Genomic DNA, 24,646 nt, shown 5'->3' with positions numbered 1-24,646 from the left:
TTGACATCGTTTTGCACAACTCCGAGTCTCCGATCCACTGCAGATAGTCTGATAGTACGGAGTACTGCTAAACGAAGTTAATTAAAGCGCGTCAGGGAGGGTTACGGAGCACAGCCGAAGCGGACCCTCTTCCACCTCCCCGTGACGGTTTGGGCAAGGCCTGTTTCACTTCGACAATAATGGCGTCGTCTACTGCAGTAGAATCACAGTCTAGATTATGCACGTCGAAAGAACCCCAGATCTCCCGGAAGGAATTGAAGAATCCGGGGTGCCTTCTTCTCCAACAGGAGTGATATTCTGGGGAAGCCTTTCAGTGCGTGTTGATCAGCACAAAATAACATCCATATCAATGAACTTTCCAGTGCGCGACAGGATGTTTCAAATGCCCCCATGAACTGGTCCAAGCTTTCCTTACCTGAAACCTACCATACCCGCCGGAGTACCCCTTAGACCCGAGGCCATTTCCCGTTCAAATTCTGCATCTCGATATTGTGTCATCTGCAGGTTGTCAGGAATGGAAACCGAAGCACCCTGCATTGACAGGGTAGTGTCTCAAAAAAATACATCCTATCATCCGATCACGAGGTGTGAGATGCAGAATAAGAGCCGATAGTTGCAAGGAAACTTACACAATCACGATTCGGTCACGGAAGAGAAGGGAGAAGACGGCCCGTTTCAAAAAAAGTAGCCACGTTGGGTAGTTAGCATTCTCAGCGCCGAGGCAACAACGTCTAGAACTCGGATATTAGACATTGCTAGTGGAGACTGGCCTTTGGAGCTGTGTATCACTTCAGCATCATCCGACTGTCCAGGGGTTTCTTTGTGAGTATAAAGTCCCCAATTTGACCTCACTCTTGGGGATATTCTTCAAGCGACAAGTCCTGGTGACCTTTCCAATTGCACTACCTATCCTTTTTTTTCTCCAAAGATTACCCACTGCTCTTTAAAACTCCACAACTGGTGACTCAAAATGAAGTTCTCTCTTTCGTGTGTTGTCGCTCTCTTCGCAACTGCAGCGCTGGCCGCTCCTGTCTCTGATGCCTCGCTCGACAAGCGGGCTGGCCGTGGCCATTACACCGTCGCTGGTCTCGGAGCCCACAAGAAGGCAATTCTTAACGCTGGTGGCAACACCCTTGATCTTGCCATTGCCATGCTCGAGATGTAGGGCCACTTCCAGGACATGCCATTGTGTTTGCTAATAGATTGTCAGCGCCGATATGAACACCTCTCATTACCCCTATGGAGATGGGAAGACCAAGGATGCAGCCAATTTCGGTCTGTTCAAGCAGAACTGGGGCATACTCCGCGTGTGTGCCCATCGCTATGGCTTCGCAGGCAAGTCCGAGGCGCAGTGGAACGATGGCGCGTTGCTGAAGTAGGGAATCCTTGCAAATCATCTGCTGAGCTTTCACTAAATTTCCAAAAGCACCAATGTGCACGCCGATGTTGCCTCTCGTTGGGACTGTCAGAATTACTACGGCTATGATAAGTGGTTTGCTGGTCACCGCAATGGTGCCTCGGGCCTGGCCAACCCTTATACTCCAGATATCAACAGTATGTTCCTGGGATTGCACCCTCGTCTGAAAGCGAAGCTAACGCCTCTTCAGACTACAAGTCCGCTGTCCAGTGGATTAAATCGCAGATTGACAGCAACAGCAAATATAAGTATGACGATACTCGCTTCTGGGTTGACGTCGTTGCCATCTAGGTGCAGTATCTCTCCGATCCCCTTCTCTTTGTCCCTCTTTCACTTCTATCTGCAGCTTTGTTCGACACTTCGAAGCATTCTGTATTTGCAGACTGGTTGGGTGTTGATCACTCTGAAGTTTCCAGCAACTCATTCGTTCCTCGGTCTTTTGTGGCATTATAACACAGCCTATAGCCTAACAGATATAGCGCATATTATACTATCACTCAAATGAGATCTCCTATCTGAACCGAGAACCTGGTGTGAATGTAAGAATACTATTGCACTGTGTAAACCTCCGGTCATCTGATGCCGAGATATATAACACACAGATACATTGAATGGTACGCAGATAAGCTGAGCGCTGAATTGAGAACGCCACATAGATTGCTGTGTACAACTCTGTGACGAACCAACAAGCTAAGTAACAGGATGTAAAATCATCCTCTATGAAGTACATGATGATGTTGCATAGCCTCAGTAGCTCTTGATCTGATCTTAAGGCGACAAGCCATAAACGGACGACCGCTCTAACTTCCAACATCAACTCTTCAGGCTGACACACATATATCGTGTAAATCCCATCGGCTACTCGACCTCTCGTTTATCTTATCAGAGTGACAAAGATCAATTCGCTCGGCAACATCGGTTTTACTTCAATGTCAGCACCAAGTTCAACGGCTGCAGCGCAACCAGGTATAAGTCCGGCGCTGACTTGCCTCGCCGCCGTGGCACTCGTAACCATCACCCAGAATTCGAGTATCAAACTGGGCAAAGCAATCAGGTGCTTCATTTCCAGCGAAAAAGTCTTTGATTCAGATCTTTAGCTCTTGGTGATAGGTGCCAATGTAAATTTAATATTCTCCCTAGAGGAGGAAGCCCGTCACGGTGAAGGTTCAAAGGTTCACTGGAAGCTTCTTCGCGGCAGGCATTGGTGTACAAGGAGAAAAATGAGAGTGCATTGTTCTCTCAACTCAAGGCAGATTACCTGAAACAATTGACAGATGAACCAATCCATAACCGAAAGGCCGAAGCTCGCATCAAAGGCACAGACGAACCAGTACTGAAACCGGTGTCCCTGTTAGCACCTGCCGCTGCCGGGTCACGGTGCCTTTATTCAGAGCATGGTATTAAGGATATAAGAAAGAAATGCTATTCCTCTACTTGTACAGATAGAAATAGTATATCCCCGCGTCCCGGAACATACTTGTATCCATTGCTCCGGCAAGCATCTTGTCGTTCACCCACCGGAAATGATCGATGATGGGATGATTGTCGTAGATCATGGCGGTTGACAAGACACCGCGGAATTGGATTTGACGGAGCTACAAGCCGTCAATTCTGGATCGATCAATCGGTGCATGTCCAACTCACTCTGGCATGTCCCCAGCTCTCATCACACACCCTCTGGCCGTCCTTTTCGATTATAATGGGGTCCACGTCCTCGGTAGAATGGAAGGTCTTTCCAAGCCAGTTCATGGACTGCAGCTTGGCATGAGCAGGATGGCTGGTCTCAAAGCCGCCGCCTTTCCACTCGCCGAGCACATCCTTGTCGGTGACTGGTTTCAGGGTATCGTAGATGGCTTCCAGGTCTTTTTCAGCCAACGGGCCGCTTCGCTGTGTGAATTCCACCCATTTCTCCTCGGGACTGTATTGTGTCAGATTCGCGAGGTTCTAAACGTAGCATCTGAGTCTTACGTTGCCATGTTTGATGATTACTTTTCAAGTCCTACTGACTTCGTCCCCAGAATCGTGTCCTCTTTTTTTTTATGCCTATAGTGGCCTGGGACACCACACCCTTTAAGTAGCATCCCAACAGATCTAGACTCCTGATCTTGCTGCAGGCATCCGAAACCATCCCGATAGCGGGTAGCAACATGGCTGCGGATTCGTCTGGCGGCGGATCCTTCGCTCTCAACGCCCCCTAAAGTGGGGCGTGACATGTGTCCAACAACAAGAAAGATCTTACTGCAAGGGCAAAGCCCCGGTGATAGTGGAGAACACAACGACAGCGAAACGTTTCTTGATTTGGTGTCACCTGTGGTTGTCTGGAGATGGATGCCGATAGTAGTAAGTCACACGAGTGGCACGGTTGAGGGGCTCTAAGAGCAATGCAGCGAGGTCCGAGACCTCGTACCTGAGGCTTGTGGTAGATAACTCATGGAAGGATCGAAGAGAGTTGAGTTGTGGAATCATTATGTCCACGTTGAATCATTGGCCGCTGTGCGCTGTACTGTATAGATTGAACTGGCAAGGCGATTGCTTCAGTATCCGGTATGATCTTTTGGTGAACTCATAACTCACATCTCAGGCGTTGACTTCTTCTCTCTTTTCACGCACTGGCTTAAATTGAACTAGGCAGTTTCAACTTGGAGTAAAAACAAAAAAGAAAACCGACCGCTGTGAACATAGGTTAGAAAGTGATCTGGCGAGGAGCAGGGGGACACCATGTAAGTCCTGTAGCTTACATTGACACTTACCTGACCTTGGAGTGAAATTGCAGAAGCCAAACGGACAGCTGGAATAGTTAAAGATGCTGCCTGGGACTGTGACAAGGGAGTGTGGCTATATAGTATCATCTCCCAGCTAAGCCATTAGATCGACCTATCAGCCATTCAGCGTAGACAAACTCTAAGACACAGCCCCATGATAAAAGGCTTGAGTCATAAGTTAAACCATTTTCGATCTTCTTTATCTCGCGTGAACCGATCACTGACATTGGAGAGAGCAGCGATTGGTGCGATTGAGAGCGATGACAGGGGGTTCCAGAGTGTCTGACTGGAAAAGTTGAGGCTCTATATAAAGATGGGAAGGCCCAGTCAATCAGGAGCTCAATCATCCTCTGTTTATTTGACCAAAATTGTGAGCCTGAAGACCAGACCTATTTTCACCATGTATACAGTAACGACCAGCATCGAGATCGCTGCTCCTCCAGCCACAGTCCGAGAAAAAGTACTTGTTGCATCTTTCCTGGGAATAATAGATACTGATTGACTAGTTCCTCGACTTCCCGTCAATCCCCAAGTACTCCCCCGAGGGATTCATCCGCTCCATCGTTCCTGTGACAGACAAATCCCCCGTGGATCTTCAAGCCGGCGATAAGCTCAACTGCACCGTCGGCTACGGCAAGATGCAATTCTCGCCGATCGTGCAAGAAAACTCGCCATCGCTCTTCAGCTGGGTGGGCTCTATTCCAGGGATCTTTACGGGAGAGCATGCTTTCCGCTTCGAGGGCATCTCCAGTGGTGAAGGACAGCAGATTCGGACGAGACTAGTACACGAGGAGAAATTTACGGGGCTTTTGTCCTTTCTTATGGGAGAGAACATTCTTGCGCGATCAGCCGGCATGGTGGATGACATGAAGAAGAAGTTCGGGGGTTTTAACGAAGACTTCAAGGCGTGGGTGGAAGAGGGTGCGGTGGGTGGGAGTGTAGATGGTGGCAACAAGGATGGAGCCACCTGATAGACTGGTATCTATCGATCTCCCTAGCATTGAGATCAACCACTGTGCGACAGTCTCTGGATCGATCATCTCCCAATGCGCTGGACTGGGGTCGCGTGGGAAGAAAAGAACAGTGCATCCACGGTTGTGTGGGCATGATGTCATCCATTCCTGCTTCGAATATGTCCCCAGTATTATTGAACACTCGACTCGCTCTATTCTGTTGCAATATATCACTTGTAAAGTCGACTCGTTTCATATGGTAGTATCGATTCATTGAAGACAATGGCAACCCACGCACCCTATTGCAGCATCGAAGACTATGGCATCATCGGCGACATGCACACCTGTGCCCTGGTCAGCAAGAACGGCAGCTTAGACTTCATGTGCTGGCCCGTCTTTGACTCGCCCTCGGTCTTCTGCCGTCTACTGGATAATTCTCAGGGAGGCTATTTTTCCATTTCTCCCGTGCCGGAGATACAGCCGATCAGCAAGCAGCGCTACCGACCGTACACCAACGTCCTGGAGACACGATGGATCGATGAGGACGGCGTCGTGAGTATTCTGGATTACTTGCCCGTCGGCGGAAAGAGGCCATCACAGCGCAATGCTTTCGCAAGCTGGTGCGCCTGTGGCTTGCCTGGCGCGCAGGATAAGAACGGGGCCGGGTGCCGTTCCGGCGTGATCCGCAAGATTGAGTGTCTCCGGGGTCAAATGGACATGAATGTGGAGGTTTTTCCTGCGTTCAACTATGCGCGAGATGCGCATACAGGTCGCTGGGTGGCGCAGGATGGAGACGCCTCGCAACAGGAATATCTATTCGAGAGTCAGACGCAAAGCCTGCAGTTGCGAGTGCATACAAATTCAAGCTCGTCGCACGAGGCGTCCGATGCAACGCCCGCAGTGCAGTTTGACCTGCAAGAGAAACAAGGTCCGAACGGCCCAGGGCTGTTTGCCAGAGTGAGAATGATTGAAGGACAGTCGGTGGCTTTAATCCTTCACCACCCGGATACCACCCTCCCACACCACAGTTTCCTCCATTCCTACCTGGATAAACTGGAGCGGAGTACTCTCGACTTCTGGGCCAGCTGGATTGGCCATTGCAGTTTCCGCGGCCACTACCGTGAACAGGTCGAGCGGAGTCTCTTGGTACTCAAGCTGCTGACGTATAAACCCACCGGCGCCATCGTTGCAGCGCCGACCTTCTCCCTCCCGGAGCACATAGGGGGCTCCCGGAACTGGGACTACCGATACTCCTGGGTGCGAGACGCCGCCTTCGTCGTGTATGTGTTTCTCAAGAACGGCTATCCCGAGGAAGCAGAGGACTACATCAACTTCATCTTCGATCGGGTTTTCCCGCCGGTCACCGACAACCGCGCCGACCATAACGCGCCATTGCTCCCGTTGATGGTCACAATCCGCGGCGAGCACGACATGCCCGAGCTCGAGCTGAACCATCTCGAAGGGTACAAGGGCAGCCAGCCTGTGCGCATCGGGAACGCCGCCGCCAGCCACACGCAGCTCGACATCTACGGCGAACTCATGGACAGCGTGTATCTGTACAACAAGCACGGGCGGCCGATCTCCTACGACCAATGGCTGGCGGTGCGGCGGCTGATCGCGCACGTCATCCGCGTGCGGCGCGACGCCGACCGCTCCATCTGGGAAGTGCGCGGGACGCCGCAGAACTTCGTGTACAGCAAGATCATGCTGTGGGTGGCGCTGGACCGGGCGCTGCGGCTGGCGGACAAGCGGTCGAACCTGCCGTGTCCGGACCGCACGGAGTGGATGCACGCGCGCGACGAGCTGTACGATGAGATCATGAGCCGCGGGTATAACCCGGTCGGGCGATATTTCTGCATGAGCTACGAGAACCAGGAGACACTGGATGCGGCGGTGCTGATTGCGCCGCTGGTGTTTTTTGTGGCGCCGAATGATCCGCGGTTTCTGCATACGCTGCAGAGGATCATGTTGCCGCCAGCGAAGGGCGGATTGTCGGTTGCGAACATGGTGTCGCGGTACGATCACCGGAAGGTGGATGATGGTCCGTCTCCGCTCAACGCCGGGGTGTCTTATGTATACTGACTGTGTCTGCAGGGGTTGGAGGAGTCGAAGGCGCGTTCGTGATGGTGACATTCTGGCTCGTTGAAGCCATGATGCGCGTACGTCCTTTCTTCCATCGCCATCACCATTCTGTACTCTCCTTGAAACTAACGTACACCAGGCCTCCAAAGCAATGCCCTACCACACCAATGACCCGTTCTACGGTCAGCTGCGCAAGATGGCCGTCACGCACTTCGACAACATGCTCTCCTTTGCGAACCACCTGGGCATGTTTTCGGAAGAAGTGTCCATCTCGGGCGAGCAGATCGGTAACACGCCGCAGGCTTTTAGCCATTTGGCCTACGTCAGTGCTGCTATGAATCTTGGAGAGCAGGCGAAATGGTAGTCGACGGTTATATCCGCATAAAATGTCTGCCTTTGAAATGATGATGGTAATGTATAGCAGTTCCCTACGAAGAAGCAATGGAATATTCTCAAGCGGAGTTCATTGTACTCTCACCCAATCTATCTGTATACTCGTTGCAGTATGTTCATTAGTAGCCAATGCATGGCACATTCTATGACAATCATATCCAACTCCTTCTTCTTTTTTCAGGGTATCAAGCTAGCCCTTAAGCACCACCAGCAGCCATCTCCAGGAAGAGTTTCTCGCGCTGAAAACCGTCAGTATGCGCCGTCGCCATTGAAGACTGCTAAGCAGACTCACCTTGAGGAACACCGAGAGCAGCACACCCATCGCACCAGCAACAATCAGCAGAACGTATCTACACATGTCAGTACCAATCATCAATTTTAAAGTAAGGACAAACATACACCAAGTCGATTGCATGCACGATGACACCCAGCGCCTTGGCCTGGACCTCATCAGATAGCGACTTGAACAGCGAGCTGCTAGTTCCGGCGATCGCGTTCTTGACGATCTCGGGGTCCACGTCGGGGAGCAGCTCGAGCAGACCGGCCGTGGCCTTGTTGACGAAGATGGCGCCGGCCATACCGAGCGCGAGCACGATACCACCCAGTTGCGCTGTTACCGTCAGTACGTGGATACCGGTTCCAGAACGTCAAGGGGATACTGACAAACCATCATGAACCCAAGAGCCCAGGGGATCTCGCTCGGCTTGACCTTGGCCTGGACGACACTGTAGCCCGCCTGGTTGAAGGCGCCGACACCGAGGGCCATGAGCGCGGTGTAGCCGTAGATCGCACTGGCGGAGGTGTCGGGCTTGACGACGTCTGCGAGGATTAGACGGTGGAGAGCGATGTGGATATCGGGGGACTTACACATCAGGGCGGCGGCGATCAGCTCAAAGGCCGAGCCGAGCAGGTACCAGGGCATATAGTAGCCGAGCTTGGACATCATGTGGCCGTTGAGGATGATGGTGAAGATCAGGACGAGCACGAAGGGGAGCAGCCGCAGAGACGCCTTGACGGCGGTGTCGCCCTGGGTGAACTGGAAGAAGAGGGGGATGTAGTAGACTGAGATAAACAGACCGCTGCTGGCGCAGGCTGGGAGATATTTTAGTACTGATTGATCATGGCGATTGGAGGGAAAGGAACTCACTGTTAAGGATGAACAGCAGAACCAAAGACCGGCGCTTGAAGAAGTGGATAGGGAACAACCGGTTCTGCTCGTTGCAGAAGATGTAGAAGGTCTGCTGGACACCGAAAATGATGAAGAGCACACCCGCCACAACAAAGAGGGCGATCGAACGGGCGCTGTCCCAGGCCCATTCGGCGCCTCCGAAGTCAATGGCCATTATGAGGGTGGCCAGGGCGCCAACGAAGAGAACGGAGCCGACCCAGTCGATGTTCTTGGCCTTTTCCAGCTGAGTCGCCTTGGGCAAGGGCTCGAAGGAAGGAAGCATAAAGGCGTAGACGGGGGCGAAGGCACCCCCGATGACCAGGTTGATGTAGAAGGCCTTGACACATTCATTAGCATTGTCAAGCGAAGAGTCGAAGAAAGAAACCTACCCAGCGCCAGGTGGCAGAACTTTCAGCGAAAGCTCCTCCGATAGCAGGACCGGTGACGGTTCCGATACCCCACGAAACAGCACTATTGCGATCAGCAGCTGCTTGAGGTTATCTATGGGGGTGGGGGGCTACATACGTCAAACCAATGTAGAAAGGACGCTCCGACACGGTGGTGTTGACGGAGAGGAGGGTCAGCACGCCAAAGTACATGCCACTGCCCTGCGGATGGTCAGTCAAGGATCATGTCCCGTACCGCGGGATACTCACTCCAGCACCAGCCATGGCACGACCGACAATCATAGAGTCCATATCAGGGGCTGCGCCGCAGAGAGCGGAACCGGCCATGAAGAGAACGACACATCCGATATAGAGCCATTTGGCGTTGTAGGTCGCATAGGCCTTGGACCAGGGGAGGACGAGCGCGGACGAGCAAAGCGGGAAGCTATGCGTTGTTAGGATGCATTGAAGTACAGAGGTAAGTAACGAGATACTCACGCAACTGAGAGCCAAGAGATCTTCTGTGCCTCTTGGTATTGCTCAACAATAGCCTATGACTGTCAATAACCCTCGTGACAGAGTCGAGTCGGCAGGACACATACCGGCTGAATATTGGCGACAATCGTGTTATCCAGAGCGAACAGCATATGACTTGACAGAATCGCAGTAACAACCAAGATCCACTACGCCGATTAGCCCGGATCCCTTGCATTCCTCGCATCGGTTTTATGGCCAACCCACCTTGAGCCCCGTAATGGTTCGGGCTGGGCCCTTGGACTGCTCGTCGTCGGACGAATCGGTGAACTTCTCGCTCATATGGTCGGAGGAACTCGAAGAAGGAACATCGGCGACGACTTTGGTGTGGACGCCCGACTCGCCCCCATCAATCTTAGCAAGTTCTCCCATGGTGGATGAAGGCGTTTCAAGCGGATGTGAAACACTGAATGGACGCTTGAAGGAGGTTTTGGCGATGATGGAGAGGAAGTGGATGAAGCACGGATCGGGGCATTCTTATATGATCTGACATTGCTGCACGCAAAGTCATAGCCATAGTAGTAGTAGTAATAATAATCATAATCATAATCATAATCATACACTGTTAGCTAGCTGATCGCGTTGGGATGAAGAATCGCTGCCTCGATTATCCCATTGTGTTTGTTGTGTGTCTGGGATGCCGCTGGGAGGGCGCAAATTGCAAATACGGCCCAATTCCTCCCAATTACTAACGGTGGTTTTTCGTGATACCGAGGCGAACGCTGCCAAGACCCGGCGAAGAGCGTAATTTTCAGTTTCTGCCACCACACCACGGTGGGATGCCGCTGGGATAACTTCATGAGGGAAAAATACATCTGAATGGGATGCGCAGCCAAGATTTCAAAGTTGACACTGGGATATGTGAATACTTGGCTGCACTCGAAGGATTCAGTTTGCAGGATACCAAGAGAACCAAGAGAATGGGTGCCTCGTTCTTGCAGACGGCATCCCAGAGGATTCTAAGCTCTTGTTTTTCTGCTTTTCTTGGCCTAGACTATCCCGACTATCACAGTTGTCCACAATAATCCAGAGTTCTTCCCACACCCAAACAGTGTACATACCGGGGATGTTCCTGTGATTCACTGGGAGGAGATGAGTGATACGAGTCGTGTGCGAGGGTGAGATTCTGACAATGCATACAATGTAAAGCTCATTCCTATTCAAGTGTCTAGATTCATGATAACTGCCATCGTATAAAGTCAATATATCCATGTATATATATCTCAGTAATCCCCACCCACACCCATGTTCAGGACATCCCACGATCATCCCTCCATCCCTGCTCCAAACCCTGCACCGTGCATCCCATCAATCTAAGCAATACATACCTCTCACAATGACCATTCACCGAGTCACTCTCTTCAACATCCCTAAGTCCGAGGACATTGACGTCCTGCTGGACGAATATCGCTCTCTCCAGCATGAGGCTAAGCGGGTATTTCTATCGCTCCTCCCCCCTTCCACTTCCTCCCACTGACTAGATAGAATGCCGAACCATACATCGTCTCCGTGCAGGCTGGCCGCATGATGCCCGACGCTCGGTCTAAGGGATACACACTGGCTGTGAAGACCACCTTCCGCAACCTGGACGACATGCGGTTCTACGATACCGACTGCGCGGCGCACAAGCGATTGAAGACAGTTGCGGGACCTAGACGAGAGGGTGATGTCTTTACCGCATATTTCGAAGACGAAGTTCAATTCCTGTGATGACAGCTGGTTGGATGATGTTGTTTGGTGGACTTGGACGTTAGAATACATATCTGTATCTGTCTTTTTCTTAATATTAGTCACTAACCATTGATCTGGAAATGTGTGTGTGAGCCTACTATATACTATGCTCTGTAACAGTTACAGAGCATAGTCCGATACAGATAATGCCTATTTGGGGATTGTGCATGAACTGTCAAGCAAGGGTAGTCAAACGTCAGACCGCTAAAAACAGTGACTCTCGCACAGAAATTGAATGTCTTGTGCTGGATTACGAGAATGGGTAGAGGGGAGATTACTGCATTCCTCGTAGATCAAGCGAGGAATGTGCTCTCACCACCTCTCCAGGCCACATTTTCTTCCCTGTCGCTTCTACAAGACCAGTCCTATCCTGACTGATGCTCCAGTTCACGATATCTGCCAATTTCGAAAGACGATCAACAATGACTACTACCCAACAGCAAGGATCAATATGTATACCTTCGTTTATGGTCCTGTAATTCTCCGACTCTAAACCCACCGCTCAGTTTCAATCTCCTTCATATATCACTCATCTTTTCATTTGTTCACCCCGGTCAATATGGTCTTGAAGAAGTATAAATCGGCTGCTCTTGACGGTTGTGCCCTCAAGAGCAACAGAATCCTCTGAACTCTATCAATACCCTCCGATTCCAGGGAATCAGTCATTTTGTCTCCCTTCGGCAAATAATTATATATGGTGGTCAGTCTCCAGGGAAAAGCTCTGTACATAAAGTAATTTCTAGAGTGTCCTTTCTAGTGCAGAGAACCTTTGCACACAGTTTCCAACAGAGCTGGTCCTTCACCAGATCCCACTGTTCGTTAGGGGATAAGTATTTAGTGTACTATATCATTCCTGCAGTGAAGCAAAATAGAAGTTCCTAAGCAGAGAGGATGTTTATATCTCTGGTGAATGTCTAAGATGTGGAATTTCGGCTTGGATAGAATATGGATTCTGAGCAGGCTACATCCAGCTTTCACAGATCGCGGCCGAGCTCCCAAGTCTGATTGACGAATGCTTGCGTAGTGGAAGTTGAGCTCCAAGTGTCAACTGGCCGTCGCACTGAAAGATGTCTCAAGGAAAGCTGGCTTGAGCATTGGGTACTGCGTAGATGCAAGGACGTAAAACATACCTAGCCCACCCGCTTGTAAATCCACACGACGTGCATGGTACTGACCTTGCGGTGAGGCAATACTAAATAAATATGTGTGTCACTCCAGTCATTTTGCTATTTAAAAGCGCAGCGACTACACCAGTCAGAACAAGTGGAACTTCCGGAATCACTCCCCCATAGATGTGCCAAAATGACTCCCAGTCCAAAGGTAAAGGAGAAAACGTTTCAATCCTCGCTAAAGGCCCTAGAAAATGCGGCCAAAGATGTTCTGTCGTTTACTAAACTCATGACGAAAATGGAGGATGTATTTGCGCAGAACAGGGAGTTGGAACAGAAGCTGGAGGTCGCCAATCAAACAATCGACGAACAACAATTGAAGCTCAACGCAGAAATCCGGAAGAACGAAGACTTTGCAGAGAAGATTGGTCAGGTGGCACAGAGATGGGCCGAGGAGAAGATTGATCTTCAAGCCCAAATCCAAAATGCGAGCAACAAAACCAGCATAGCGGCCCAGAGAAAGGAGAATGAAATGAACAAAAGAGTCGAAGCGGCCGAGCGCGCTGCGAACCAAAGCCAGAAGAAACTCGACAAACAGGGTTTCATGATATCAAAGCTCGAGACGAGTCTTCAGGAAACACAGCATCAATTGAACGAACTGCAGGTAGATGTAGGGGTGGAAGAAATGGAGCAAGAGAAGTAATAGCATGGCTGTGAACAGGTTGATGCCTTTTCTTACACATGTACAGGATATTTAACCAGTTCCAGACCCTTGAGAGCCATCTCACAGACCTGATCGAAGAGTTCTTCGAAGACACGATCATCACATCGGAGCTAGTGAGTCTCCCATCCGGATGATTCGTGACCCTGATCTGGCTTGTCTAACATGCGAAAAGGCAGCATCAGAAGAATTAGGGTCAACCCAGCTAATAAGGGCCAACTCGGCCTTTCCCTTAATCACTGACCTTCCATACGTCAACTTCACCTATCCTCGTACCATTTACGCCCAATCAATCATTGCAAGCAGGCTCTCACAAGATATCTTCCTAGCAACATATTTGAACGCGCCCACGGGACGGATGAGCATGGGAGAAGTCTTGCAACACTCCCGTAATCTTCGACCCAGCCAGAAAGCTATCCTACGGTCACTTCTGACCACCCTCTTCCAGCCTGACGAACAGCGGGTACGGACTGAGACCCTGGAAACCGCAGCTTCTGACCTGTACCGAACACTTGCACCGCTCGGGCGTGCGGGAAAAACGCACGAATTCAGACAAAGTCTCCATGAATTCCTGGAATCCGCTGCCAATATGTGGTACTCCATGCGGACCTGCTCTCGGCTATTTTACGCGACCTCGAAACTAGGGGACCACTCACCGAGCTGGCGTCATTCTGGTAGTCACGTTTCCCCAAGGGATCATCAATCGTCACAGCCGCCAGCCTACCACTTTCTGGTCCTGTTCCCGCACATATTCTGCGAAGATGAAAGCCCTTTCTACCCCGGGCTGCTTTGGATCGGTGATTCAAATTCCCAGTCTCCAGTACCAGAGAAGCAAGGATATTGCTCTTCCGGCATTGAGAGGAATGGGACGACGGCTGTGGAGAAAGCAAAAGCCAAAAATATCTCGACGCCCAATCCAAAATCAAACACTCCTGCGAAGATGATTCAAGTTGAGCAGCAAAATTCAGGCTTTGCAGAAAGGAGGCCAAGCAGTGGGGTGTCGGAACGAAGCCATAAGACTTTACGACGAAGCCGGGTGGTGCCAGAACCAGAATATCTTAAAGATGAGCATCACTAGCCATCAGCTTCACTGCCATAGAATGATTTACATCTTCAATCTCTGCGGAATCATAGATCTTCGTGAGCGTATAGTTTGAAAGAAACTTCGGCCACCCCAGTTAGGGCTCCCGATCAGCGAGTAGAAGACATTTCCCTCAGTCCCACTGTTAGCGCCAGATGAAGCCAGTAGTTCGCAAATTGCGCATCAAGACATCGACAGCAGAAATCTTAAAAATCTACGTACTAGCCTACGTTTTAGATCCGCTGAACATATCGCAACGTATCCAGAAAGCTGATCTGAAGAGGAATCTTCTAGCTGAGATTTCCCGAAACGAGCTGCCAGATTGCAGGAAACCAATACAGGCTGAAAGCATACACAGCTATTGCAGTAGGCAGTGACGATGGCATTGGTATCTAGCCTGGCCGGGTCGATACATATAAACTAATCAAATGTTGAGGGTGAGATGATATCAAAAACTGGTCTATAAACAGGCAAAAACAGCAAATCACAAAATCGAAACAACAGTACTACGGGAATGTTCCATCATCTTCTCCAGAATATCTGCAAAGTTCTTGATCACCGCCTCAAACTCCTCCACCGGATACACTTGCGGATCATACTTCCACTTGAGATTATACCCAGTGGGCGTCTTGGACACCTCCAGATGCAGCGCATAATCAATAGGCATGCGCACCTTGCTCAGCGCCATGACCATCCAGCGCATGTGCTTCTCGACGACGTTGGTGGTGGGCGGGGGCGCGTCGAAGGGCTGGAAGAGGAAGAGTGCCCTGGCACAGGACTGCTCGCGCTCGAGCCCCAGCGCGCCATAGACGTCGTTGAGACTCACGTTGCCGTTCTCCGTGGTCTTCCAGAACAGCGACTGGGTGGATTTGAGCAGGTCGCGGATCCTGGTTTCAGTGTCGAAAGTGCTGCGGAAGGGGAGGAAGTTGGCGCAGGTGCCAGCGATGCTCTGCGCTTCTTCCATGTCGACGTTGCGGCCGGTGATGAGGTTGTCGAAGGTCACGTCGGGGTTGCTGCTGAGGCGGGAGAGGAGCAGGGCGAAGGCGGTTTGGAAGACGATGGGGACGGTGACACCGCAGTTGGCCGCGAAGGAGTCGACGCGGCGGTCGGTCGCAGCGAGAGTGAAGGTTGAGGCGACGGGGTTGCACGCAGCAGGATAGGGGGCAGGACTATCCTTGAGTAAATCGGTCCAGAAGACGAGGGATTTGGCCTTGTCGGTGCCCTGCATGTACTGGACGTAGTCGTGGAACGAGACAGTAGGTGGCGGGGTGTGGCGCTTGAAGAGGGCTTTGAACTCGTCGTCGAAGATGCGCAGCAGCGTGCCGTCGTACATGGCGTGGTGAATCTTGAGGTAGAGGTCGCGCGAGCCGTCGGGCAGCGTGAAGAGTCGATATCGGATGAACGGCGTGCCGTTGCTCACCTCAAACGGAGTGTCCCACGCGAGGTTAATCTGCGCCTGCTTGTCTTCCTCGGAGGCACAGGCGATGGTCTTGAGATCCAGAATGGGCTTCGTGAGCACAATCTGCAACCACTGGTTGCTCGCCTCAATCCACATGGATCTAAGGATCTCATTGCGGGCAGTGAGCTCGGTGGTCACTTCAATCCAGCGCTCAAAGTCAAGCACGTCGGGTAGCGGACGCACGGTCTGGCACTGCCAGAACTGCTCCTTCTTGGCGCCACGGACCAGGAAGTCCTCCACACCGGCGACAGCAGGATAAATCTTCTCGACATCGGCCTTCTGGAGTCCAGCACCGTCCAGCGCATCCCACACCGACGCAGGCACGTCCACAGCAATTGTCTCCTCAACCGCAGTCTTGCTCTTGGTCTTGACTGGCCGCATGCGCGAAGCCATGTCTTGCAAGAGGGGGAATGCCAGGACATCGCTAACCGCCAGGGTGTATCCCTGGCGCTTGCAATGACTGACCAGGTTGATGGCCGAGATCGAGTCACCGCCGTGAGCGAAGAAGGGGCTCGTGGCGCTGATCTCACCAGCCTCCTTGTTGAAGAGATTGGCCCACAGCGACTGTAGCAGTTTCTCCTCGACTGTGACAGCGTCGACGAACTCGGCTGGCGCATCCGCCTGAGAGTACTGCTGCAGATCCTCGGCGTCCATGGTCTGTACCCACTCAACCAGCTTCTTGCGGTTGGTCTTGCCCGACGGAAGCAGAGGCAACGTGCCCATAGGGATCCAGATAGTGGGAACCATGTAAGGTGGCAGCGAGGTCAGACTGATGCTGACGGTTGTGAGGGTTTCGAGGTACTCTTGCGCGGGGAGGATAGCCTGGGGGTTGGCCGGGTCAACGACGCAGAAGGCGACGAGCTGGGCCTTCTTCTGGATCTCGACGACCGTGACAATAGCGTGGTGCACTTTGTTAGTCTTGAGGACGGCGCTCTCAATCTCGCCCAGCTCGATGCGGTGGCCGTTGATCTTGACTTGGCTGTCCTTGCGACCGAAGCACTCGATGCGGTGATTTTCAAGCCAGCGGGCCAGATCACCGGTGCGGTAGATGCGCTCATCGCCGCGCGTCACAAAGGCCTTAGCAGTTGCCTCAGGACGATTGAGATAACCACGGGCCAGTTGAGGCCCAGCCAGACACAGCTCACCGATGGCGCCATACGGAGCGAGGCGGAGACTGTCTGGTTCGACGATGAGGGAGACACAATTCTTGAGTGGGTGGCCGATGACACGGTTGTTGCCGCCTTGCTCAATGGCGCCTGCAGCAGCGAGAATTGAAGCCTCAGTTGGACCGTAGCAGTTCATCACCAGGCAGTGCGGAGTCCAAATTTCAACGAGATCGGGCGTCACAGGCTCACCGGCGAGGTATAGGCCCTGGACGCCGGGAACATCAACTGGTTGGATGAGCTTGGCCACTGTGGGGGTGATGAACAGCCTGTCAATCTGCATCTCATTGATAACCTGCGCCAGATCCGAGAGTAGAGATTCCATTGGGGCCATGCAGAGTGTGGCACCGGTGGTAAGTGTGCAGAAGATATCACCGACAGAGACGTCGAAAACGTAGTTGGAAAATTGCAGGACGCGCCATTCCCGCTGCCACTGCTCGGCTTCAATGATACTCTCAATACCGGCGGCAATGGAGCCGTGAGGGATTAGCACACCCTTCGGAAGACCAGTCGAACCGGAGGTATAGATGGCGTATGCAAGATGCCCAGGATCCAGATGGTCGAGCGCGACGTTAGCATCAGAGTAACCAGACAAATCGACGTTGTACACGTCGACAACACGGACCTCAGCACCCGCCTCGTCGAAGATGCCGCGCAGGTTCTCATCGGTCAGGACCATGGTAGCCGCGACGTCCTTGACAATGAAATTGTTGCGCTCCGGCGGGTTGTCAGAATCCAGCGGGACAAAGCCACCGCCAGCCTTAAGAATGGCCAGGATGGTGGAAATCATCTCCACAGATTTGGGCAGACACAGGGGCACAAGGGTATCAGGACCAACTCCGTTGTCGATGAGATATCTGGCGAGTTGGTTGGCACGCCTGTTCAGCTCGGCGTAAGAGACCGGCTCGCTGTCGCCGAAGAACTCAATGGCGGTGCGATCTCCAGCAGCCGCCGCAATTTCCTCGAAGCCGTGGTGCAGGAATTGCGCAGTGGGAGTAACAGGCTTGGAAAGGGAGTGTAGATACAGCGCCTCAGCGTCCGTGACAATGTCAAGATCTCGCAGGGACATACTGCCACTGCTCGAGATGACCGTGTCGAGGAGCTTGACGACCTGGTCTGCGATGAAGCCCGTTCGCACGGTCTCCAGAAAGCCAGACAGCCGCAGATCAAAATCGCCCTCGCCGCTCTCCTCCAGCTCCAGCGAGGTATATCCTGTCTGCCAGATGGGGCGGTCCGCGTACGGCTTGAAGACCTCCGCTGCGGGACTAGCTTCGGGTTTGATGAGAAAGTTGACCATCGAGTCGAAGAAGTTGGCTGTCTTGGACGATGCCTGCAAGACGCGGCGAAGACCGAATTGCGAGTGAGGTGCCACATTCCAAAGCTCATCTTGAACGGAGCGGACCACCTCGACAAGGGTCATGCTGGGCTGGAGCTTGACACGGATTGGAACAGTGGTCAGAGTTGGTCCGTTGAGGTCCTGCACACCCTGGATGGGAGCATCACGGCCGGACAGGGTAATGGCAAAAGTGATGTCCGCGTTACCAGTGTGCTTCCACAAGATGACCGACCAGGCAGCATACATGAGAGCACCAAGGGAAAGACCGGTGGAAGTGGTGAATGCCCGAAGATCCTGATTGACTGTGCGCTGCACGGCGTTGAATTCCCCTCCAGTTGCCAGACGAGTTGGTGCCGCATCCTTGAGATACTCGGACCAAAACTGCGCAGCAATCTTCTCGTCCAGGTTCTGCTGCAGATGGCGGACGAAGACATTGAAAGAGGACCGAGGAGCGACGCTGTGCTGCAGATAGGTGGAGGCAACGTCGTCAAATAGGAAACGGGATGACCAGTAGTCAAAAAGAGCATGATGCATTGTTATCACCAGTGCGTTTCTGTTCACGACAGCTGCATACACCGGAGGCTTGGTGATATCAATGTCTTGCAGGCATTGGCTATCTTGCTCCAAGTACTGCGCCACCGAGAGATTGTCCAGCGTCTGCCAGGGAAGTTGGAAGCTCTTATGGACCGCCTGCAGCAGGGTTGTGCCGTTCTCGATGAAGGCAGTACGGTACATAGGGTTTGCATCGATGACGGACTGAAAGGCGTTTTGCAACTGTTGCTTGTCGACATCATCAATGCGGTAAACCCTGTGGTAGACATATCCGCCAGCAGTACGATGGGCAGAGATGATTCCTTCCTGCAGGGGAGTGATAGGATAAAGATCCTCATACGTCTCCTGATCGACAATTGTTCCGGCAGGCACAAGGCTATATGGCGCGGGCGGCTGAAAATTTTCGCCGTCTTGCACCTTCAACAGTGATGCGGCAGTAACCAGGGAGTCAGATCGCAGTAAATCGCCCAGTTCGGCCACGAAGTTCTGCGAGAGCAACTCCGAGATGACCTGGAGGGCCTTGAGGGAGTCGCCCCCGAGCGAAAGGAAGGACCGACTTGGCGTCACAACCTCGATGGGCAGCTGGAGAACACTGGCCCACACAGATTGCAGCACCGCCTCCTGGTATGACAGCGCACGACCAGTGTCCTCTTCAGCGATGGAACTGGCAGCAATAAGCTCAGACCGAGTCATGGACTCGATGTGTCGGCGGAGACTCAGGATATCTGCCTTGCCATTCTGGTTCAGCGGCAAAGCATCGTGAGAGAGCCAGTACGCCGGGGTCATGTATGCTGGAAGATTATCCTGGGTCACCTTGCGGAGATGCTTGACGCGCTGCGGCCAAGAAACCTCGTCATCGTGTCTGTGAACAATGCAGGCGACAAGGGCCTTGTCGCCTTCCACAGTGGCAGCAACAACGGCAGCAGCGACCACATCATTATCCTTCTGCAGGAGCGCTGAGATCTCTGCCGGCTCGACGCGCTGGCCGTTGATCTTTGTCTGAAAGTCGAGACGACCAATGATCTCGATGCTGCCGTCTTCGAGACGGACAGCCATGTCACCGGTGCGGTAGAGCTTCTGGCCCGGCGCGAAGGGACTGTCAATGAATGCCTTGGCTGTGAGCTCTGGCTGGTTGAGGTATCCACTTGCCAGCTGTGGGCCTTGTAGACACAGTTCACCCGGGATGAGAAATGGGGTCAGCTGGTGGGAATCTGCATCGAGAACAAAGGCAGAAGTGGTGTCGGCTGGGAACCCAACATTTCTAGCAGAGAGCTCAGAGGAGGTCGAAAGCGCACGACCCCAGTTCAGCTGAGTGCATTCGCTCAAACCGTAGTTGTTTCTCAGCTCGACATTGGCCGTCCAGCGGGCAACAATCGAAGGATCAGGTGCTTCACCTGTGAGGGTGATTCGCTGCAGGGTCGGGGTATTGTCCGGGTCCAGAAGAGCAATGGTTGACGAGGTGATACCCAAGGTGTTGACCTGCATGTCTTTAACCAGGGACGAGAGGGACAGCTGGAGCTTGGAGCGACTTGCAAGGCAGAGACAGCCGCCCTTGGACAGTGTTGAGAGAATCGTTCTCTGCGCGGCAGAGAAGACAGGATTGTAAAAAAGCAGGTTCCGGTAGTTGGGAATGGTTGGGGCACAGAGGATACCAGTCGATGCAGCACGATGGCTCAGAACCACTCCCTTGGGATTGCCGGTAGACCCAGAAGTATAGATTATATACGCCGGACTCTCCGTGTCCAAAGCAAGGTTCAGATCGGCTTCGCCATCCTTGCCTAAAGGACTCTGTGCCAAATCCTCAATCAAGAGAGCCTTGGTACCGGGGATCACCTCCACGCCGTCGTTAGCGGTGATATAGAACGGGGCGTTGGTGTCGTGGAGAATATATTCCTTGCGAGAGGTGGGCTGAGCAGGATCCAGAATCACATAGGCACCGCCTGCCTTGAGGATGGCCAACAGGGCAATGACCATGTTAACTGACACATCCATATGCACGGGAATGAATGCTGACTTCGACGGCATTTGAGCCACAAGTTGGCGAGCAACGCGGTTCGCCGCCCGGTTGAGCTGCGAAAAGCTCAAGCTTTCAGTCATCTCGAATTGCAATGCGGTAGCGGCCCCGTTTTGCAGGGCCTGTTCCTGGATAAGATCGTGAACCAGGCGCGGCGAGATATTGGAGTGTGTGGCGTGGAAGCCGGACAGAGCAGCCGTTTCAGCCTCCGAAACCACGCCGATGCTTTGCAGAGGAGCATATGGGTCTAGAGTGAGTTGCCGCAATGCTTCCCAAAAGTGCTGCAAGAAGATATTGGCCCGAGCAGCAGGAATACTTTGGTCATGTTTCAGTACCAGCAGGCCACTGGCCGCCATGAAGTTAACTTGGATGGCGAAGTTGTTCGAGGGGGAAGCGGCGGGCACGGCAACATCCGATTCCAGGACAGAAAATGCGAACTGGATGGCCTCCTTAGCTTGAATACTATCGGCGATGCCTTGACTACCGATGAATGTGTGTCCAGAGCCCTTTTCTTCCTCGTCTTCCAAGCGGTGCAAGAATTGAAGGACAGGCTCCTTCGCCACGGTCTTGACACGAAGGGGAGCAGTGACTTCCATGGGACCAACGATGTACTCAGTCGAGTCGAGACCAGTATCACGGAGCCTGGTATAGAATGCAACATCATGAGATTCAAGGTGGCGTGAGGTGGTCACAATCCAGGCGGCCATCAACACAGTGTCCATGGATACTTGATAATCCTGAGCAAAGTCCTCGACCTGTCCCAGCAGGCCAACATCTCCAGGTTGCACAGTTTCCACCGGGGAAACTGACGAGGTAGAGAAAATCTTGGCCTGATATCCTTCCAAATAGCTGTTCCAGAAGGCACGGGCATCACTCTGGCGGGAGTCGGTGATAGACTTGGCGTAGCTGCTGAAAGGGACACGAGTAGGGAAGGCATACCCCTGGAAAAACAGCTCGAAGTCATCGCGAATGAGGGTAAGGGATTTGTTATCGATCAAGGCTCGGTGGTAGTGGAGGGTCAGAGAAGGACCGGTCTGACTTCCCTCCTCATAGACGAGATAGGGAACAGTCTTGGTGACCGGCTCCCAGGCTCCAAAGCCCATGGGAAGAATCTGGCGCACCACCCTTTGACGGGGTGAGCCAGCGCCATCATCACTCGCGACAATGACCGTGCGAAGGATTGGGTGGTGAGCGGCAGTGGCTTGCCAAGTCATCCGCAGCCGGTCAATGCTGAAGGCCATTTGATCAGGCACCTCGAAGCTGAAGGACGTCCATGCTGTCTGAGGACCAAGTGAAAGCAGAATCTCCTGTTGGATAGGAGTGAGATCAAACAGCTCACTCTCCCGATCTGGAGTCCTGGAACGGCCAGTGGGACTAGACCGGGAGCTGGTCCGTGACCCGAAAGACCTAACACGTCTCTGAGGCTCGACCAGCTCGGGCTGATGGAGGAAGTTGAAGGATTGCTGAAGCAATGCCATCGGAGATAGTGCAGCCATGGCTCAGAAAGGCAGAGGAAAGAGCTCAAGGTAGAAGAAGGAGGCAGTAAAGGGGAGGAGAAGGAGAAGAGGTCGTCGAAGAGTCAGGAAGAAGAGAGTGAAAAGGACAGTTGCTTTTGTCTATTGAGGGAGTGTCTATGTCTAACTGTATCTCCTGCCTTCTCCTTGCTTCGTCCCCGCTACTCGTCGTGGTTTATATACCTGTTCGTTCAGAAATAATGGCTCATCCCTACAGGCTCCTGTCGCAACCTCGTCGTCCTCGCGAGGCAACGTTCCTTTGCAGCCATGCTCTCTCCACTCCCCTTGCCTCCCTGCTTCATCTCGAGGTTGCATCTTGGTTCGGCATGAGCGAATTCGTCTTGCTAATCGCCTCATTCTCATCACATCCAGACTTGCTGAATCCCATCCGTCGAGGCCAGAGCCCTGATACAGGCCCGTGTATTTTTCAAATCGAGCATCTTGTGGTAGCCGATCCCCTCTCCACTCTTAGTGCCCCGTCTGACATGCATTAGATTTGCGCCAGGATTTAGCGAACCTCCTCTGCCGTTGTGGCTAGCCTTACACGAGGTGTTGTAGGACCATGGAAAGGCAGATTCTTGCTTCGTGTACAGCACACAGTATCTCGCATTCTGGTCGGCCTGAAGTTTTGATTTCTAATGTTCTTCTAATCTGACAAAGGCCAGAAACACTTGGCCAAGCATGGTGCTGTTGTCTGGACTTGTAGAGTCAGGAAGAACTGAAAATCGAAGTATATAAAGAGCTGGTGATCCCGTCCTGACTGTCCTCTCACTATCCAACCAAGCAAGCAAACAAGCAAGCAAGCATCGCAACAGCTCTTCTCCAAAGTTCACCTTTCCACTTTTCAATCTCTTCCCAAAAACAACTTCCAAGTCTACCAGACTCACTACCAAACCGATAAAATGGCCATTGAAGTCGCTGCCTCTGCTCCTGCCGCCGCCCCTGCCGCTCCCAACGGCAAGGCTGTTAACGGCAAAGGCACCACCACCACCGTTCCTACCACTACCTACCCCAACCAGCGCGCGGTCTTCCCCTATGTCGACCCGAAGCGCACCGAGGGCGACCTCGCGGAGGCATTCAAGGTGCTCCCCTTCGAGCGCAACGTGCTGAAGCTGCTCGCGCACGCTGAGGGCTTCTTCCCTCCCCTGTCCAGCCTCCTGGGCACGGTCTTCCGCTCCACTCGCGAGCTGCCCACGCTGGAATGGCAGCTGGTTGTGCTGCGCACCGCCGCTCTCATCGGCGCCCACTACGTCTTCGAGATCAACAGCCCGGTCGCGCTGGTCAACGGCATGCCCAACGCCAAGCGCCTGCTCATCGCTTTCGGGAAGGTCGACGACGAGGAGTTCTTCACTGTGCGCGACCGTCTCCTGCTCCGCTACGTTGAGGAGCTGGTGCGCACCAACACCGTCACCGATTCTCTGCAGGAGGAGCTGCGCGCCCACTTCACCACCCGTGAGATCTTCGAGGTCATTGTGATCGTGGGGCTGTACACCATCTTCGGCCGTGTTGCCAACGTCAGCCGCATCGATGAGGACCCTGAGATCCCGGGTCTGATGGACTCGCTGAACACCTTGACTGGTCAGAAGGACCGTGGCGAGTAAGTGAGGACCTACTGGGAGGGATGACGATGACTTGGTGGTGGAGTAGGAAGAGCAAACAACAGTTGGAGGACCAGATGTTTCCTAGACGCAACTAGCTTAGAATGTGGTTTTCTTGTTTTTATTTCCTTTTTTGATTTCGCAATGATATTTGGTTTTCTACAATCTTTTTTTCCCACTTAAGTATTGTGCCTGTCGTCTGATATCACCGGGTGTCATACTACTGGCGCAACTTGAACCGAGTAAATATGCTGATATGCATGAGACTACTGTAAGCCCCAATCTGATGGCCAGTGATAATGCCCCCCCCCCAAACGCAGGCCCTATGTTAGATCGGATCCACTGAGCGCCATCCAGATTCCAGACTCCAGGCCATCTCTATGTGGATTCTGGAGGTGGATATACCCGAGGAGAGCCCAAGATCTATTCCTCGTCTTATCTTACTTCTTCTTGTTAGCAAGGACTGGGGTAGATGGCGCAGTCTGACTCTCACACAGGGTGCAACAATGCTGCATGCAGCCCTCTTGACCATGTGCTATGACCTCGCTGGCAAATAGGGCTAAATTCTTACACACGACCAATGCCTTAGCAATTAATAACTAATCGATGCTCGTGTATGCCGCGGTGTTGATCCATGGCCGACTGTTGCTGATTTCTGGAAACAGGCCACAGG

General features: G+C 52.6%; 9 protein-coding genes across 9 annotated transcripts, besides 3 other annotated features; 6 read left to right on the top strand and 3 right to left on the bottom strand.

Annotated features, from left to right (window-relative positions):
• Nucleotides 1–970: 970 nt before the first annotated feature.
• On the top strand, nucleotides 971–1,708 carry ACLA_044460 (uncharacterized protein; the record flags this gene model as incomplete). The annotated part of the gene is made up of 4 exons (XM_001275151.1): nucleotides 971–1,161; nucleotides 1,211–1,375; nucleotides 1,427–1,554; nucleotides 1,608–1,708. 4 exons carry the CDS (start codon nucleotides 971–973, stop codon nucleotides 1,706–1,708), a joined length of 585 nt encoding a protein of 194 aa, XP_001275152.1.
• Nucleotides 1,709–2,847: 1,139 nt separating this feature from the next.
• ACLA_044450 (DUF4334 domain-containing protein) lies at nucleotides 2,848–3,393 on the bottom strand (the record flags this gene model as incomplete). The annotated part of the gene is made up of 3 exons (XM_001275150.1): nucleotides 2,848–3,012; nucleotides 3,062–3,335; nucleotides 3,386–3,393. The coding sequence occupies 3 exons, from the start codon at nucleotides 3,391–3,393 to the stop codon at nucleotides 2,848–2,850; spliced, it is 447 nt and encodes a 148-aa protein (XP_001275151.1).
• A 1,186-nt stretch (nucleotides 3,394–4,579) lies between these two features.
• On the top strand, nucleotides 4,580–5,150 carry ACLA_044440 (SRPBCC domain-containing protein; the record flags this gene model as incomplete). The annotated part of the gene is made up of 2 exons (XM_001275149.1): nucleotides 4,580–4,639; nucleotides 4,686–5,150. The coding sequence occupies 2 exons, from the start codon at nucleotides 4,580–4,582 to the stop codon at nucleotides 5,148–5,150; spliced, it is 525 nt and encodes a 174-aa protein (XP_001275150.1).
• Nucleotides 5,151–5,414: 264 nt separating this feature from the next.
• On the top strand, nucleotides 5,415–7,578 carry ACLA_044430 (glycoside hydrolase family 15 protein; the record flags this gene model as incomplete). The annotated part of the gene is made up of 3 exons (XM_001275148.1): nucleotides 5,415–7,173; nucleotides 7,227–7,291; nucleotides 7,354–7,578. 3 exons carry the CDS (start codon nucleotides 5,415–5,417, stop codon nucleotides 7,576–7,578), a joined length of 2,049 nt encoding a protein of 682 aa, XP_001275149.1.
• A 226-nt stretch (nucleotides 7,579–7,804) lies between these two features.
• ACLA_044420 (putative MFS drug efflux transporter) lies at nucleotides 7,805–10,067 on the bottom strand (the record flags this gene model as incomplete). The annotated part of the gene is made up of 12 exons (XM_001275147.1): nucleotides 7,805–7,846; nucleotides 7,900–7,957; nucleotides 8,007–8,217; nucleotides 8,271–8,426; nucleotides 8,475–8,699; nucleotides 8,755–9,112; nucleotides 9,165–9,246; nucleotides 9,301–9,383; nucleotides 9,432–9,606; nucleotides 9,660–9,712; nucleotides 9,764–9,844; nucleotides 9,903–10,067. 12 exons carry the CDS (start codon nucleotides 10,065–10,067, stop codon nucleotides 7,805–7,807), a joined length of 1,689 nt encoding a protein of 562 aa, XP_001275148.1.
• A 143-nt stretch (nucleotides 10,068–10,210) lies between these two features.
• Nucleotides 10,211–10,255: a microsatellite.
• Nucleotides 10,225–10,255: a microsatellite.
• Nucleotides 10,256–11,031: 776 nt separating this feature from the next.
• Nucleotides 11,032–11,405, top strand: ACLA_044410 (Dabb family protein; the record flags this gene model as incomplete). Its single annotated transcript, XM_001275146.1, has 2 exons — nucleotides 11,032–11,130; nucleotides 11,181–11,405. The coding sequence occupies 2 exons, from the start codon at nucleotides 11,032–11,034 to the stop codon at nucleotides 11,403–11,405; spliced, it is 324 nt and encodes a 107-aa protein (XP_001275147.1).
• Nucleotides 11,406–12,728: 1,323 nt separating this feature from the next.
• Nucleotides 12,729–14,334, top strand: ACLA_044400 (uncharacterized protein; the record flags this gene model as incomplete). Its single annotated transcript, XM_001275145.1, has 3 exons — nucleotides 12,729–13,234; nucleotides 13,285–13,372; nucleotides 13,432–14,334. 3 exons carry the CDS (start codon nucleotides 12,729–12,731, stop codon nucleotides 14,332–14,334), a joined length of 1,497 nt encoding a protein of 498 aa, XP_001275146.1.
• A 487-nt stretch (nucleotides 14,335–14,821) lies between these two features.
• Nucleotides 14,822–22,357, bottom strand: nrps7 (putative nonribosomal peptide synthase; the record flags this gene model as incomplete). The annotated part of the gene is made up of 1 exon (XM_001275144.1): nucleotides 14,822–22,357. One exon carries the CDS (start codon nucleotides 22,355–22,357, stop codon nucleotides 14,822–14,824), a length of 7,536 nt encoding a protein of 2,511 aa, XP_001275145.1.
• Nucleotides 22,358–23,151: 794 nt separating this feature from the next.
• Nucleotides 23,152–23,181: a microsatellite.
• Nucleotides 23,182–23,277: 96 nt separating this feature from the next.
• ACLA_044380 (carboxymuconolactone decarboxylase family protein) lies at nucleotides 23,278–24,071 on the top strand (the record flags this gene model as incomplete). Its single annotated transcript, XM_001275143.1, has 2 exons — nucleotides 23,278–23,972; nucleotides 24,023–24,071. The coding sequence occupies 2 exons, from the start codon at nucleotides 23,278–23,280 to the stop codon at nucleotides 24,069–24,071; spliced, it is 744 nt and encodes a 247-aa protein (XP_001275144.1).
• Nucleotides 24,072–24,646: the final 575 nt, after the last annotated feature.

Source organism: Aspergillus clavatus, genomic scaffold (assembly GCF_000002715.2).
Source record: "Aspergillus clavatus NRRL 1 1099423829792 genomic scaffold, whole genome shotgun sequence".
Classification (NCBI taxonomy): domain Eukaryota; kingdom Fungi; phylum Ascomycota; class Eurotiomycetes; order Eurotiales; family Aspergillaceae; genus Aspergillus; species Aspergillus clavatus.
Note: the sequence above shows the minus strand (reverse complement) of the source record. Positions and strands in the feature narration are given on the sequence as shown.